This window comes from Sardina pilchardus, chromosome 22, assembly GCF_963854185.1.
Source record: "Sardina pilchardus chromosome 22, fSarPil1.1, whole genome shotgun sequence".
Lineage (NCBI taxonomy): Eukaryota > Metazoa > Chordata > Actinopteri > Clupeiformes > Clupeidae > Sardina > Sardina pilchardus.
Window position 1 is genome coordinate 23,981,606 of NC_085015.1, and position 14,304 is coordinate 23,995,909.

Consider the following 14,304-nt stretch of genomic DNA (forward strand, 5'->3'; position numbering starts at 1 on the left):
TGCTAGATGGGCAGGGCAGTGGCAGTGGCAGGTCAATGACGCCATAAAAACAAACAATAAAAAACGCCACTACTTTCACTTCGAGCGGCTTAATTCCTCATTCTTCGCAGAGCGTGCCACTTTAAATAACAAGGCGGCTGCACCGGGGCCTGAAGTGAAACGGCCATTTTCGCTCCATAGGGGCACTAACTCAGTCGAGCTTTTACTGCTCATCTGCCGCGCCGCGGCCGCAATTAAAAGCGGCCATCTTCTCGGGGGCAAGCGCCAGACGCAGGGACCGCTCCTCATCAATTAGGCAGGTAATTTACGCCCCCATTAAGACATCAGAGACAGATTAGACCAGACAACTCAATTAGAGCGCCGGCAGCGCGGAAGGTGGAGCTCATCGGAGAGTAAACGGCTTTGAGCCAGATCAGCAGGAGGATACTTGTATCTCCTGTACGACACAAACCACGACTATCATGATGGAGGAGGTCAGGTACCAGCCTTTTTTTTTTTTTTTTTGCAAGACAAAACCATCAAACCAGCCACACATACACAAGCACTTGTGTGACCCTGCACAGCAACATCAACAATTCTAGATCTTCGACTCAATGCACAGATGCATTTTGCAATAGCAAAATGACACATTAAACAAACATTATTCTTACGCTACTTCAGGGAACAACCTCATGGACAATTTAGAACACAAACATGAAATGCTGCCTCTACTTACTACCCTATGGGATTCAAAGTCTTTTCTTTTCACGCTAGTTGGCCAACATCTCCATTCCTACACCGACATTCCCAACACTGAACTCTGCCCCTTTTCCTTTAACGCGATGCAGCCGCCCACACAGAGCTAGGCTCGGCGACACGCCTGCAGGGTCCTCCTACCTTGTTCAGTGCTCCGGGTTGCTGTGCTCTCAGTGCGTTCTGGCCGGCCACTCCTGGCTGCTGTTGCTGGAGCGTCTCGGCCAGCAGGTTGCTGTTACTGCCCATGCCCTGGTTGGGGTAGCCCATCCTGGGGGAGCCGTTCATCACCTGCCCCCCCATGCCCATGGCCTGCTGCTGGGGCGAGGGGCCCACGCCCTGCTGCGACTGCGGCCCGGCGCCCTTCTGGACGCCCATCATGCCTCTGTTCAGGCCGCTCACCATGCCGGCCATTTGCTGCTGCTGCATCAAACTGGACTGCTGCGGGGACATGTGCTGCTGCTGAGACTGGGGGCCCATTCCCTGGGGCCCCGGCGACATCTTCATGTTGCCCAGGAGGTTGCCCATCCCTGGCCCGGCCTGGTTTGCCCCGGGGCCTCCCTGCTGTTGCTGCTGGGCGCCCGAGCGGAGGAGCTCGGAGAGCTGCTTGTGCTTGGCAGCGGCGTCCTGGCCCACGGCCCCGGCCATGCCCAGGCCCATGGAGCTGGAGCCCGGGCCCAGGCTGGTGTGCAGCTGGCTGAGGTCGCCCCCATTGGCCAGGCCCAGCTCCGAGGAGCTGATAAGTTCATCTGGGAGGTCGTGTTCCAGGTCAAAGAGGGAGCCAAAATCTGCAGGAGAGGGATGGACATATAGGGGGAGGACGCAGAAGACAGACAGGCAGAAGGACAAGTATGGGAGGGAGGGGAAGGAGAGCAAAAACCGACATTAGTTTTGTTTGCAAACCAATGAGAGCATTTCCATTAGTCAATCACAATGATTTCGTTTTCGCAAGCTTTGAGGCAATAAATCAAGTCCAGCAGTGCTGCAAAGTCATAAAGTCATCAAAGTCGGATTTGTTTTAAAAAGAAACTTTTCCCTCTTAAATGACACGGACGAAAAAATAACAATTGCTCCAGCATGAACTCGAGTCTTTTGCCATTCCACAGGGCTGAAAGACAACACAATAAAAACATCTCGTTGTGGCTTCCTCTGCGTGATGCCCGAGGCGTTTGCGTGCAGCGAGCGGGAGAGAGATGCTTCCTCCCTGGGCAGAGTGGCAGCACAGAGCAGGGCCAGTGTGGGGTGGCGGTCCCCTGGGCCGCCTGTGGTTTTGACTGGGTGCCAGGGGCTGAGTGGATGTTGTAAGGTCGTGGCACTGAGCCGTAGGGAGGTAAACACTGGCGCCCAGCTAAGAGCAAACAACACTTACGTTCACACTCGCACACACGTATGGGCGCACACACACACACACGCACACGCACAGGCACACACGCACACACACATACATACACAAGTGCAGTGGAATACACACACACACACACAAACACACGCATGCTCACGCTTCTACTGCTTACTTAAGGGGCGGGCCTTAAGGGTAGGAGAGATTTCCAGAGTAAACAATCATATTTCACTGACATATCAGGACATAAACAAGCAAGCAAGACCACCAACCTGACAATTACAAGCTTTGCTGTTCGACTGCTGACAGCGATGATTTTTTTTTTTACACTAAAGTCAGAAGCTATAAAAGATGGTATTCCTCAAAGGGTCCTCATCCAACCACTTCCCAAAGTTTACGAAAAAGTACACACAAGGGACTTTTTTTTTCAAATAAATAATAAATAAATAAATAAAAATAGAAGCAGCAGTCTGAATATGACAAAATCCAAAAATCCGTCACTGCCTGCCAAACACATCACATCTTTAAAAGTGGCTCAGCAGCTCTCAACTAAAAAGAACCAGCTTATTAAGAAACACTCAGTAACACAGAGTAACTGGAATCTTTCAGCATGCATGATGCTGTTCACTACGTCTGGACTGCTCGCGAGACGCGCTGTTGCACCAACAGGCAGGAAAGCAGGCCAAGATTGCTTACAGCCTCCTCTACTGCCAATCAAATTCGAATCAAGAAGCCCTCTACCTCTTCTCTCCCTCTCCCTCTTCTCTCTCCATCCACACTGCCGGCTTCCATGGAAGCAGTTGACAGCATGAGAGGTGGCCACATAAGTGTGCCTAGAGCTAGTGCATGCATTGCATGCACATGACAACCCTTCTCCTGCAATATCAGTCTGAGTCTAACAATCTACTAGCTTCTGCTTCTTCAGAATATCATAATACTGCCTTTTTGGGTGCATTTAAGGAGCACATCCACTGCAAATCGCCATTATCTGAGCTGTTATCTGATGGATGAATGACAGTATCTGAGGGCAATATAATTGCCAACACTACCCCCGCCCCCCACCCACCCGAATCCAGCCAGACCAATCTGAGCCAAAATGCATACATCACTTCAAACGTCTTGCTGACAAATGGGACTGTCAGCCATTTCGAATCTCAGTCTGTGTCCCCTGTTTTTAGAACTACGGGAGGAAGCAAAACGGTGAATCGCTCAACTTCATAACTTAGAGGAGTCGACTTAGGAATGCAAATGGCATTATGGAAGTTTAACGACATGAGATGAATCTTGCCAATTATATTAACTGGCGATGAGTAGCGATCCCATTTGGATTATTAATTCAACAAACTTATTGTCGGTCAAAAGACGTGAACAGGCATTAACGACCCAAATAGTGTTAAATTATGTATAATCAGTAAAAAATGAACATCTGCCATGGACAAGGAGAAAAGCACAGTGGTCTGGCATAGTGAAGCAATGTGTAGGGCTACGAGCAACCACAGATGAACATTAGTGTTTACAATAAAAAACGAGGGTGTCACAAAGTTGTGGGACGACTTTTTCATACTAAAGACATTATCATTAATTGTTCACAACTTCTTCATGAATCATTTTACACTTCAGCATGTCAATTGAACCAACGTGGAGTTAAGTTCACGTATGAGCTAACTTACCCCACTATCCGAAACTCTCTTACACAACAGAAGTCTACATCCCATTTAATGAAATCACATCCTCACTTTTCTATAATTCTGTGAACATCAGGTATGGGTTCTTAATTTAAAATGCACAAATCGGAAGGGAGCTTCACCCCAGTCGATTGAAAGTGAACAATAGAAATCAAGATGCAAAGAAAAAAAATGACCGCACATAACTGGTGATTTCTGAGCTAACTTCACAGACTTTTTCGTTCTCACAAGTGGCCTTATATACCACAATCCGCAAGATAGTAAGGGCTTCGGATGACCACCGATGAAGGTTTGTTTCGGGATGGCATATACGTATGGTAACAAGTTGAAGTTTATCGTGTTCGCAAGCTCCAATCTACAAGCTCAGTTAGCTTAAAGCCATCTACTAGCCAGCGAACTAACAATGGCAGGGTGCACTGCTAAGAGTTGCATGGGCCTGCGACACATCAATCTGTTATTAGCTAGAAGCCAGTTTGGACTGTAGAGCTAACAGAAACACATAACGTTAAAGCTTGCCAACTCAGAAAACTCTATCTGATCACGACGAGTTAGTATTATAAATACATCCAGTGAACAGTACTGAGGGAAGCAATTACACCGACTGGCGAAAGCGAACAAAGTTCCAAAGATGATAACTTGCTAGTTAGCTAACTAGTTTGCTAATTAGCGTCGAATGCCAAAGGCTAACCTAGCCAATAGGCTTTTTGTCGCTAATGTTGTTGAAGCGGTGTAGCCATTCTAGCTAGGTTAAATAGCACCTAAGCTAAGACTATGCATTGTTGATTGACGGACAAAGTGTCATTACCAAATCTGCCTCTGCTGTTTTCAAAGATTTGAAGCAACACTTAGTCAGTTTGTTGGACGAGTTGTATCTCATTTTTTCATTGCTAGGTGGGAAAATATGATTTACAGTTGCTTGAGATTTGACTTCAGAGGCAACTTGCAAATTACTCAGCAGGCGTCTTTTATAAACTAACGTTAGCATAAAGAAAACAATTTGGAAGAGTGAAACCTGTGCTTTGAAAATGGAAATAAATGCTCCAAGACACCATGAGTGGATAACTGGCAGTGACTAGTCGAGGAGCATTCAAAACAATCATGGAAGTAATGCAATACACTGAGCTGCTTAACCTCTACCAATAGTCAAAGCGATAACACAAACTGGCTCATCTGGCTAACAAGCTAGCGTCAGAGGACCAGCTAGTAAGCTAGCTGGTCTACTGTGTCAAGCTAGCGTAAGCTAGTCCTGTTTAAGTCCCTCATATAAGCTAGCAAGCTTGGTAGCTAGCTAGCTAGCTTGCTACGACAAAATAGAAACCATCACTCGTCATTCCTCCAAATTAATATTTTTAGAAGCATTGGTTATTAAATATAAATTGATTAAAAATATACAAGACAACATTCGAGAAAATAACTATAATGTTTACCGTTTCCATCGCTGGCGGAGACAGAAAGTGCCGGAGAGGATAGTTTAGGCCTCTTGGCTGAAGGCGGGCCAGAGTCCAGAACGTTCTCGGCCATATTTTTTACGAATTAAAAAATATATATCCACAGAGATAATCGTCTTCGCCTGTTTTCGAAGGTTGTTTTTCGTTTATCTTCATAAAATTTGACTTTTCCCCCTCCTTTTTGGGGACGAAGGGGGGGAAAGTCCCGTGTACAAAATACTCCTCTTTCCTGGGTTCGCCTCTCGATTTCAGCTTCGGCGTATCAACCCCCCTCCCCAGTCGGATTTTTTGTTCTTTATAAATTTCTGCAAGCGGCGGAGGAGGGAGGGGGAGTCGGCGAGAGGGAGCCACACGTAGCGGCTTTCGACCTCGAACTCGTAAACAGTTTTCATGTAAGAAAATTGTCCCAAAGAATATGCTTTGGTATGTGTTATTTGTCTTTTTAACCACACTGAGCAAGGAAGTGAGGGTTTATTTCGGGGATCCTTAATACGACGTGTGTTGGTATTTAGCCTACAGTGCCCCAGAAGATATGCAACGGTCAACAAAATAATTTCTTGACCTTTGTAAATTATTTCTTATTATCTTTAATGCAAAGTTACCTTAATTAGTTTCCACATAGGTATATGTCTAATCGGATTTTTTTTTTTTTTAGATCGGTTAATGATCCAGTTTGCACCACTCCAGGCCTTTTTGTCCTCCAGTCCACTTAAAGGCAGATTTAGACTTTTCTAGGCACTTATGATTGTCATTTAAATAACTTGACAAATACTAGGGCACCTGGGCCTACCTACACTAGTGCCGTGCCATTGTTTTTGGCTAAACCTGATCCTAAACAGTTAAAGATAATTTGATTGTAACTGCAGTTCATATCCTTTGAGACATGCATTGCACATTAAATAAGCTTAGGCCTATCAATAAATCCACATTCCCAATACAAGATTTCTAAATGTTAGGCCAAAATGCCATTCAAGATTAAGACCAACAGTTAGCAAAACAATTTTGACTAAATTCCTAGGCTGTGTAGCCTATTGGCTAACATTTTTTTTATTCTTATATCCAAACTTTATTGCCTAGATTGAGGATATTTGATCTGGCTGTAGGCCTAACAGGTCAGCCTAGTTGAACTGTTCAAAATTGTTCAACAGTTCTGAGGACAGATGCTGGCACACAGTAAAAATAGGCCTAACTCGCTTGCTTTGATTTATTCATTTCCATTCCGTATAATACCACATTAACTACTAGTGCAACGGTAGGCCTACACAAAAATCATGGTTTGGTGTGTAGGCCTACCTCAGTTTTGAAGTCACGGTTCAGTTAATTTTCTGCACGGTAAGCTTGTAGATGTAGGCTAATTTACTGCAGGCCCAAAATTCACTGACAATATTGCTGATGTGCAGCGGGAATAGTATTTTGAAAAGTGTCAAATGTTAATTGACTGAACTGACATATGATCTGCCATTTAATATGTTTGTTTGGGAACTCAAATTTTAAACATTTTCCACAGGCTAAAAAGCCTACTGTTGATTTCTGTTAAAGACTGCATCCAGAACACATCTGTACTGAACCTTACGTCCTGTACCTAAACGGTTCAGTACGCATTATGTGTACCTTTACACCCCTATTAACTATAACTACATGAACAAATCCATTGTACAGAATCAAATAATTCTTTTTAGCAAAAAAATCAGGTGAGTAAATAGGTGGTATAGGCAGCCAGGCAACTATGGGATACTTTGCGTGACTCTTCATTCTCTTTCACGCACAAACCTCTGTTGTCCAATCTGTGGCAAAAGAACTTCAGCTATACTGGAATGTCTCAACATTTTACATTCATTTATTGTCGATTGCCAAGTAGAATTGTACTGTAAGTAGAAGCAAATCAAGGAGTCTGAATGCCAGATCATGATGCTCAGTTTCAAATCCACAAATGGTAAAAGTTGCGGGTGCATAACATCAGGCCCGGTTGAAGAATTGGTCCAACATTTATATTATAGTCCCTGGTTCTAGAAGGCCTAGAAGTGTCCAAAGCATTACACCTCAATTTGTTGTCCCTACCCTTTATCATCAGAGTATCTGCATTGCATTGACTATCATGTAATGGTCCTTTCAGACTACAAGACTTTTCAGTCACTGACAGGAAAGTGCTAGTCACACACAATTTGGGAAAATGTGAAGGTGATTCAGTGAAAGCAAGAGTCACAGATAATCGCAGACCGCTCAGTACCGAGCAGATTTGAATGCTAAACCTGTTGGCTACAACATCTTGGAGCGATGACTAGGAGCATGAATGGACTCAAGTGGACTTTGCAAAGGCTTTCATTCTACCCAGGCCTAACACGAATGGTTCATATACACCACACATCACATCACGACAGGTAGGCACATCTAGTTTCATTTGAAATGTATGCTATTCAGTCCTCTTCAGAGATTACCTCCTCGCCAGTCTCCTAGCACCACCACCAACTGAACATGCTTAATCTAGCACTTACCACTTGACTATATATCCCCCTCTAGAACTGTCCCTCAATTTGATGCGATTATTGCTCGCACTGTACCTTGATTGCCTTTTTTTTGTAAGTCTCTTTGGATAAATTATCAAATGGAAATGTAAATAATTGTCCAGCACACAAAATACACATATTTTGGGCCTACGTAGGCCTACGGTGCATTGTTCTACAACAATTAAACATGAGTCATGACTAATTATTGTTAATCATGTGTAACACGTAATCACCCCTTATTTGAAACACTAATGTACAAAATAAACATAACATTTAGACTTTAAGCATGAGTGTACCTGTAATTTTCTATGAATAATATAGCCCTTTGTTTATTTTCAGAGGATAATACCAGACACAGTGCTATATCTGTTGACTGCAGTTAATGTTTTGCATTTTATGCAATTGAATGCCCTTATCCCTTGCGTAAGTTATGAATCTGTTCTCCATATCCTGCATTAGTCTGATAGTGATGCAGAATTACTGTTAGTTCTATTAAAGTGCAATATGCGCTGAGTGAGGCACAGTATTTTCTGACCGATCATGGCATGGTGTAAAATGTTATAGCCTTTTAAGTTTTTAAGTTTTAAAAAAGTAAAAGTTATAGCCTTTGTTGAAAAGAAGAAAAAAAACACATTTTACCCTGTACAAATTTCAGACTTAACCAGCACCAGAGACCTCCAGACTCATATTTCCTCAACCATGTTTGATAGATAAGCATCTCATCTCTTTATTTGTTCTGTTCCTTTTCTCCATGATCCAGGCACCTCTTCTGATTTCTCCCCATAACATAATCTTCCACACATCAGCATCTGTTTCCCCCCCCATACACTCGTCCTTTCATTTGCCAGTCTCAAATATAGCTATATATATCTTTGAAATTCTGCCAAAATTCCAAAGCCTCTTCACTGATGAAGATAAGACAAGTGTTTTATGGGTACTTTTTAATAAAGCTGCCAGATGAGAACCAGCGAGGCATCTGTTTCTTATGTTGCCATCATCCTACACAGTGATGCACTTCTCTCTCTATCCTGGTCAGGGCCCGTTTTTACAGTTTAGTGTAATAGAATGTGTTGCATACAATGTTTAATGACACATTTCTTCCATGAAACAATAGTCTGAAGAGTTTCTGAATTATTGTGTCTCTAGTTATCAATCAAACCCTGAAGTGCTGATGGTCCTGATACTCAGCCCAAGGAAGAACAGTTTAGCATACAATTCAGCACCAGTCACACATACATGCTAATTGCTAAAAAGTGCCTAATAATGAATTGGCCTTTATAGCATGGTGGCATGGATGAGGTAACACACTGTGCCATCAAGACACAGAAGAAATGATGGCAGAAAATTGACCTTTACCCTTTGTAGATGTTGCATTTAAAATCAGCTAGCCGTAAGTATTTACTCATTAACAATTTATTTAGTGGTGAGACAACATAATGTGTTTTGCCACTTTATGAAATAATGTGAGACCTCTGATAATTAAAGTACAATCTTATACATTTTTGCAGTTGGTTTGCCAAGCTTTGAAAGTATTGACATCTAAGTCAACCAAAGCTTGCAGGTATAAAATCTGGATAGTCATAAAAAGGAAATATTACTCTCCGGACTGAAATTCCATTGAAAATCTAAACATTTAAGGAAAACTTAATGGAAGCCAAAATAATGTAATTGCTGGGATTTCTACACTATAGGAATATAGAAGAAAACTTATAGGGAGGTTACACCGAGCACGTAACTGAAGCATTCTGTTTGCTCTGAGTCTGCTACAACTACACTGCTCAAAAAATGAAGGGAACACTGATAGCATCAAGTCAGTCACACTTGTGGGATATTGAACGAAATTTTCTACAGGTGTACTAGAGGGCCGACTGTGAGACGACCTCCAAAACAAGAATGGCTTTACAGGTGGTGGCAACTGTTAATTTTTCCATCTTTCCATCTTTTTCACTAGTTTTGCATTTGGAAATGGTCAGTGTTACTACTGGTAGCATTTAAGCCAGTATCTGGAGCCTACAGAGGTTGCACAGGTAGTCCAACTCCTCCAGAATGGCACACCAATACTTTCGATTGCCAGAAAGATTGCTGTGTCTCCCACTGCAGTCTCAAGAGCATGGAAGAGATTCCAGGAGACAGGCAGTTGTTCTAGGAGAGCAGGGCAGGGTGGTAGAATGTCCTTAACCCAGTAGCAGGACTAGTATCTGCTCCTTTGTCCAAAGACGAACAGTAGGTGGCTAGGAGCCTTGCTTGAGGGTGACCTGAGGGCCCGATGGCCTCTAGAGGACCTGCGCTCACTGCCCAGCACCGTCGAATCAATTGGAATTTGCCATAGCATACAAAATTGGCAGGTCCGCCACTAGCGCCCCGTGCTTTTCACATGAAAGCAGGTTCAACCTGAGCACGTGACAGACATGACAGGGTCTGGAGAAGTCATGGAGAATGTTATGCTGCCTGCAACATCATTCAGCATGACCGGTTTGGTGGTGGGTCAGTAATGGTCTGGGGAGGCATACCCTTGGAGGGATGCGCAGTGAACGCAGGCCCCTCTAGAGGCCATCGGGCCCTCAGGTCACCCTTATGAAGTCTGTCTCTGATAGTGTGGTCTGAGACATTCACACCAGCGGCCTGCTGGAGGTCATTCTGTAGGGCTTTAGCAAGGCTCCTACTGTTCCTCCTTGCACAAAGGAGCAGATATTGGTCCTGATATTGGGTTAAGGACCTTCTACCACCCTGCCCTGCTCTCCTAGAGCAACTGCCTGTCTCCTGGAATCTCTTCCATGCTCTTGAGACTGCAGTGGGAGACACAGCAATCTTTCTGGCAATGGAAAGTATTGGTGTGCCATTCTGGAGGAGTTGGACTGCAAGTTAAAAGAAACAAAACACCATATTAACTGCCCCCTGTATTAACCTCATAGCTGAAGAAATTTTGCTAAATCAATATAAGCCGCAGCTAATAGTCGGGAAATTACAGTAAGGCAGATTCTGTTGCCTCATTTCAGTACTTAAATCCCCAGCTTTTTTATTTTAACATCGAACATACACGTAACAGCATCACTGCAGATGATGTCACCTGCCATCTCTAACAATTTGATCTACAGTTAGCTAACAGAACATCAACTAAAGCTAAATGTTCCAAAATATGGCAGCAATTCAGAAGAGCAATTCAGCATTCCAACAAGAAACTACACGAAAGGGCCCTATTTTAGCGATCGGAAACATGCGGTCAGAAACGGATGGTTTAAATACATTTAGGGTGTGGCCAGTCCAAAATGCTGGATCGATGCTCGGTCCTCCAGGCTCGTTCCCACAGATCTACAATTAACACTGGATAGACTATCCCATTGTTGCCGCCCCATCATGCTTTATCTAGATCAGTGAGGACGAGGACCAAGGAAGGAAGGGAGGATCTATAAAAGACAAATGAGAGGCACCCCATGTATGCAACACCAGGATTACTCCAAACCTTGCTTTACTAAAATATGTGTGAGACTAGCAGAGTATCCTATAGCCCAGTGGTTCGCAACCTGGGATCCGGGGACCCCAATAGGGGCCGCCAGAGATGGCAAGGGGTCCCCGGAGTGTTGCCTTGGCTGAGGTTGTGAGATTGCCAAAATTATGGCCTCAACTGGCTGGGGCACCTGCACCGCATACCGGTGCAGGTCAGGTCAGATTCCGTCCCCGCTTTCTCTCCCATACGCTTCCTGTCACTCTCCACTGTAACTATCAATAAAGGCATACAACGCTCAAAAAATATACTTTAAATGTATAAAATCCCTATAACACACCCAGTTGGGTGATCAAAACTCTGTATAATACAAATTAAAATATATTTTTGTTCCTCATTTAAATGAATGCAGCTATTTATTACCTCTGACCTCTGAACTTGCGTAAGCAACCTTCAGGTCAGGCTAGGCTAAGCATTTGTAATTCATCCCTGGACCCAGATTGTTGGATAAAACAATAATCACTCCGATAAAACAATGTTGACTTCATTCCAGTTAATATCGGAATATTATGTCTGTGTAAACGCACTTAAAATGTGTGTGTGTGTGTGTGTATGCGGGTAGGAGTTCGGGTAGGGGGCCCTGGCTTGCCTTCAAGGAAAAAAGGTTGGGAAACACTGCTATAGCCTATATGCATTTGTACTTGCCTATTATTTGAACACTGAAACTAACTTCACCGTGGTCTAATATGTGACGACAAAGCAGTTTTACACTTAGTTATCTACTTTCACTATTGACTGACAAGGGGTTACAGTCAAAAACATAAGGTGTGAGTTTGACAGTGTATTTTGCTGTCAATGCATGCCTGCTTCGGCCAGAGCGTAGTCAGACATACAAAGTGGGCTCAGTCAAGTCGAAGTTGATCTTAAAAGATAGATGCCGTAGATCAGAATTTAACACTGGTTGCTTGTGATTGGTTTATTCAATTTCATTTCACTGTAGAAGACTCCCTGCCTTGATTCCCGCTACCTAGGCCTATATCACCGCCAAACTCAGGCCCATAGCCTGAAAGAAGCAACACTTAGCCCAATAATGTTTGAATGACTGAATAAAAATCCTAAGGATATTCATCCTGTGGACCAGCTGTTGCCTGGGACTCATTGCTAAGGGCTGCTTTAATACATATCCAGTGTGGCGCCAAAATAACTGTGCTAGCAGGTTTTTCTTGGTCAGTGGCGTAATGATTTTTAATGGGTTTAAGATAGCAATTTTTGGATTATGTGCCTGACCACACCTATTTTTTTAATTGGCTTGCCCGTGGACGCAATGTTCAATTGAACTGGAGCGTATGGCGAATCCATTACTGCCTTGGGTGTAAAGACAGGAACAAGACTTACATCATGCTTGGCACCACATTGTGCCAGGCCCAAAACTCTATTGTACTGTCCTCTTTATTGATCACATAATTGATATTTGATATTTAACATTATTTTTATTTACACCGTTTAAATTCTCCAGCTACAGTGATCCCATTCACCTTGGTAAAGAAGGCCAGTTTCACAAAAACAAGGTGGGGAAAATCTCTGGGCTATATTTGTAGGCAAGGGACTTTTTGTCCTGCATAGTCGGTAGGCCAACACCAGGAAATGTGCTGATGGCATTCTTTGTTAAAAGTTGCCAATAATGCTATAAATTATTAGTGGGTTCTGATGTTCCAGAATCCATTGGTTGTCAAAATGATATTTATGACTTAAGGTCAAATTTGAAGGTCAAAAGGTCTAAAACAACAGATTTTATGGTTAATCTCGTTGGGGGGCTCTATTTTCACGCTATTCTTTTTTAAAAAGTTGGCAACCATGCTAGCAGTTAGGTTATTAGTAGGGTCTGAGGTTCCAAAATCCAGTGTTTGCCAAAATCATATTTATAGGGTCAAATTTGAGTATATTGTATGTGTCAACAGATTGCTCCTTTATTTCAAAAATCAAATTGAAATGTCAATGCAGACTGTCTAAATGTTTTTGTAATATTTGCAATGTTGCACTTATTGTTGCTGTATTATAGATTGGCTGATCATGTTCCATCCCTGCATTGTTAAGACATCCATCAGCATCACAACCGCATTTAAGGCAGGTGCAGGACACTTGGTTCTACAATCACAAGTTATCAGATCCAAGCAACTACTTGAAAAAGGACGTTTCCTTAGCCACACAACCACCAAGTGTTTAGACTGCATTAAATACAGCGCTTTTATCGGCTTCTGCAAACACTCAAAGCGCTTCAGATTATCACACACTGATGGCGGAGGCTGCCATGCAAGGCGCCAACCGGCTCATCAGGAGCACTGGGGATAAGTGTCTTGCTCAAGGACACTTTGACAGGGTCAGGAGGATTTGGGTTTGAACCTTCCAGGTTACTGGACGACTCCTCTACCTTCTGAACCACTGCCGTGTCGGTCTACAACCTTCCAATCACCCGTCTCCTCAGTGGTTTAACTAAGACGTACCTTGTCAGACTGCAGCCATACCTTTGCCTGATGATTTGCACATGCAAGATGCAATGCCAATGCATCACTTGTTGGCGGTAACATTTCCATTGCCTTTTTGCCTTTCTGAAACAAGTCATGTCTAGCCCTGTCAATACCCAAAGATGTGCTTGGCGCTTTGTACAGATGGCACAAAAACTCCTCAACTTCACCTTGAGGCCCATCCCAACCAACACCTTTTAACAGTTCTGGGTGTTGCAAATATACAGTCCAACATGACTTCTTCCCATGTCCAGCAAATGAGGACACAGTCTTGCATGGAAGCCAAGTACATTATCCAGAACTACCTGAGATAGACTCTCATTGATAAGGTGTACTGGGTAGCACTCATGAGTGAGACTTCCAAGGAACATGAGTGCTACCCAGTACACCTTATTAATGAGAGTTACATGGTGTTGGTCGGGATAAAGTACATGGCACATGTTAGTGAACATGGTTACAAGGCACATGTTAGTGAAACCCCTGAAGAGACGGGTAGTTGGAAGGTTGTAGACAAACACTTGGTGGTTGTGTGGCTAAGGAATGGAGAGAGAGAATTGCCGCACACTCCGGGTTTCAAGCAGACTATTTAATATAAAAGCGGTAACGTTTCGGCCTACGGCCTTCTTCAGATC

The 14,304-nt window shown here is 43.5% G+C and overlaps 1 protein-coding gene across 5 annotated transcripts in view; it reads right to left on the bottom strand.

The window, feature by feature from the left end:
• The window catches only part of ep300a (E1A binding protein p300 a), a 32,463-nt gene extending 26,995 nt beyond the window's left edge, over positions 1–5,468 (bottom strand). For all 5 annotated transcript variants that reach the window (XM_062525522.1, XM_062525520.1, XM_062525521.1 and 2 more), the window contains exons 1-2: positions 5,184–5,468; positions 877–1,520 (exon numbers count right to left, since the gene is read on the bottom strand). In XM_062525522.1, the coding sequence (XP_062381506.1) occupies positions 877–1,520; positions 5,184–5,277 (738 nt within the window). In that variant the 5' untranslated portion in view covers positions 5,278–5,468. The remainder of the gene's footprint in view (positions 1–876; positions 1,521–5,183) is intronic.
• Between the last annotated feature and the right edge of the window lie 8,836 nt (positions 5,469–14,304).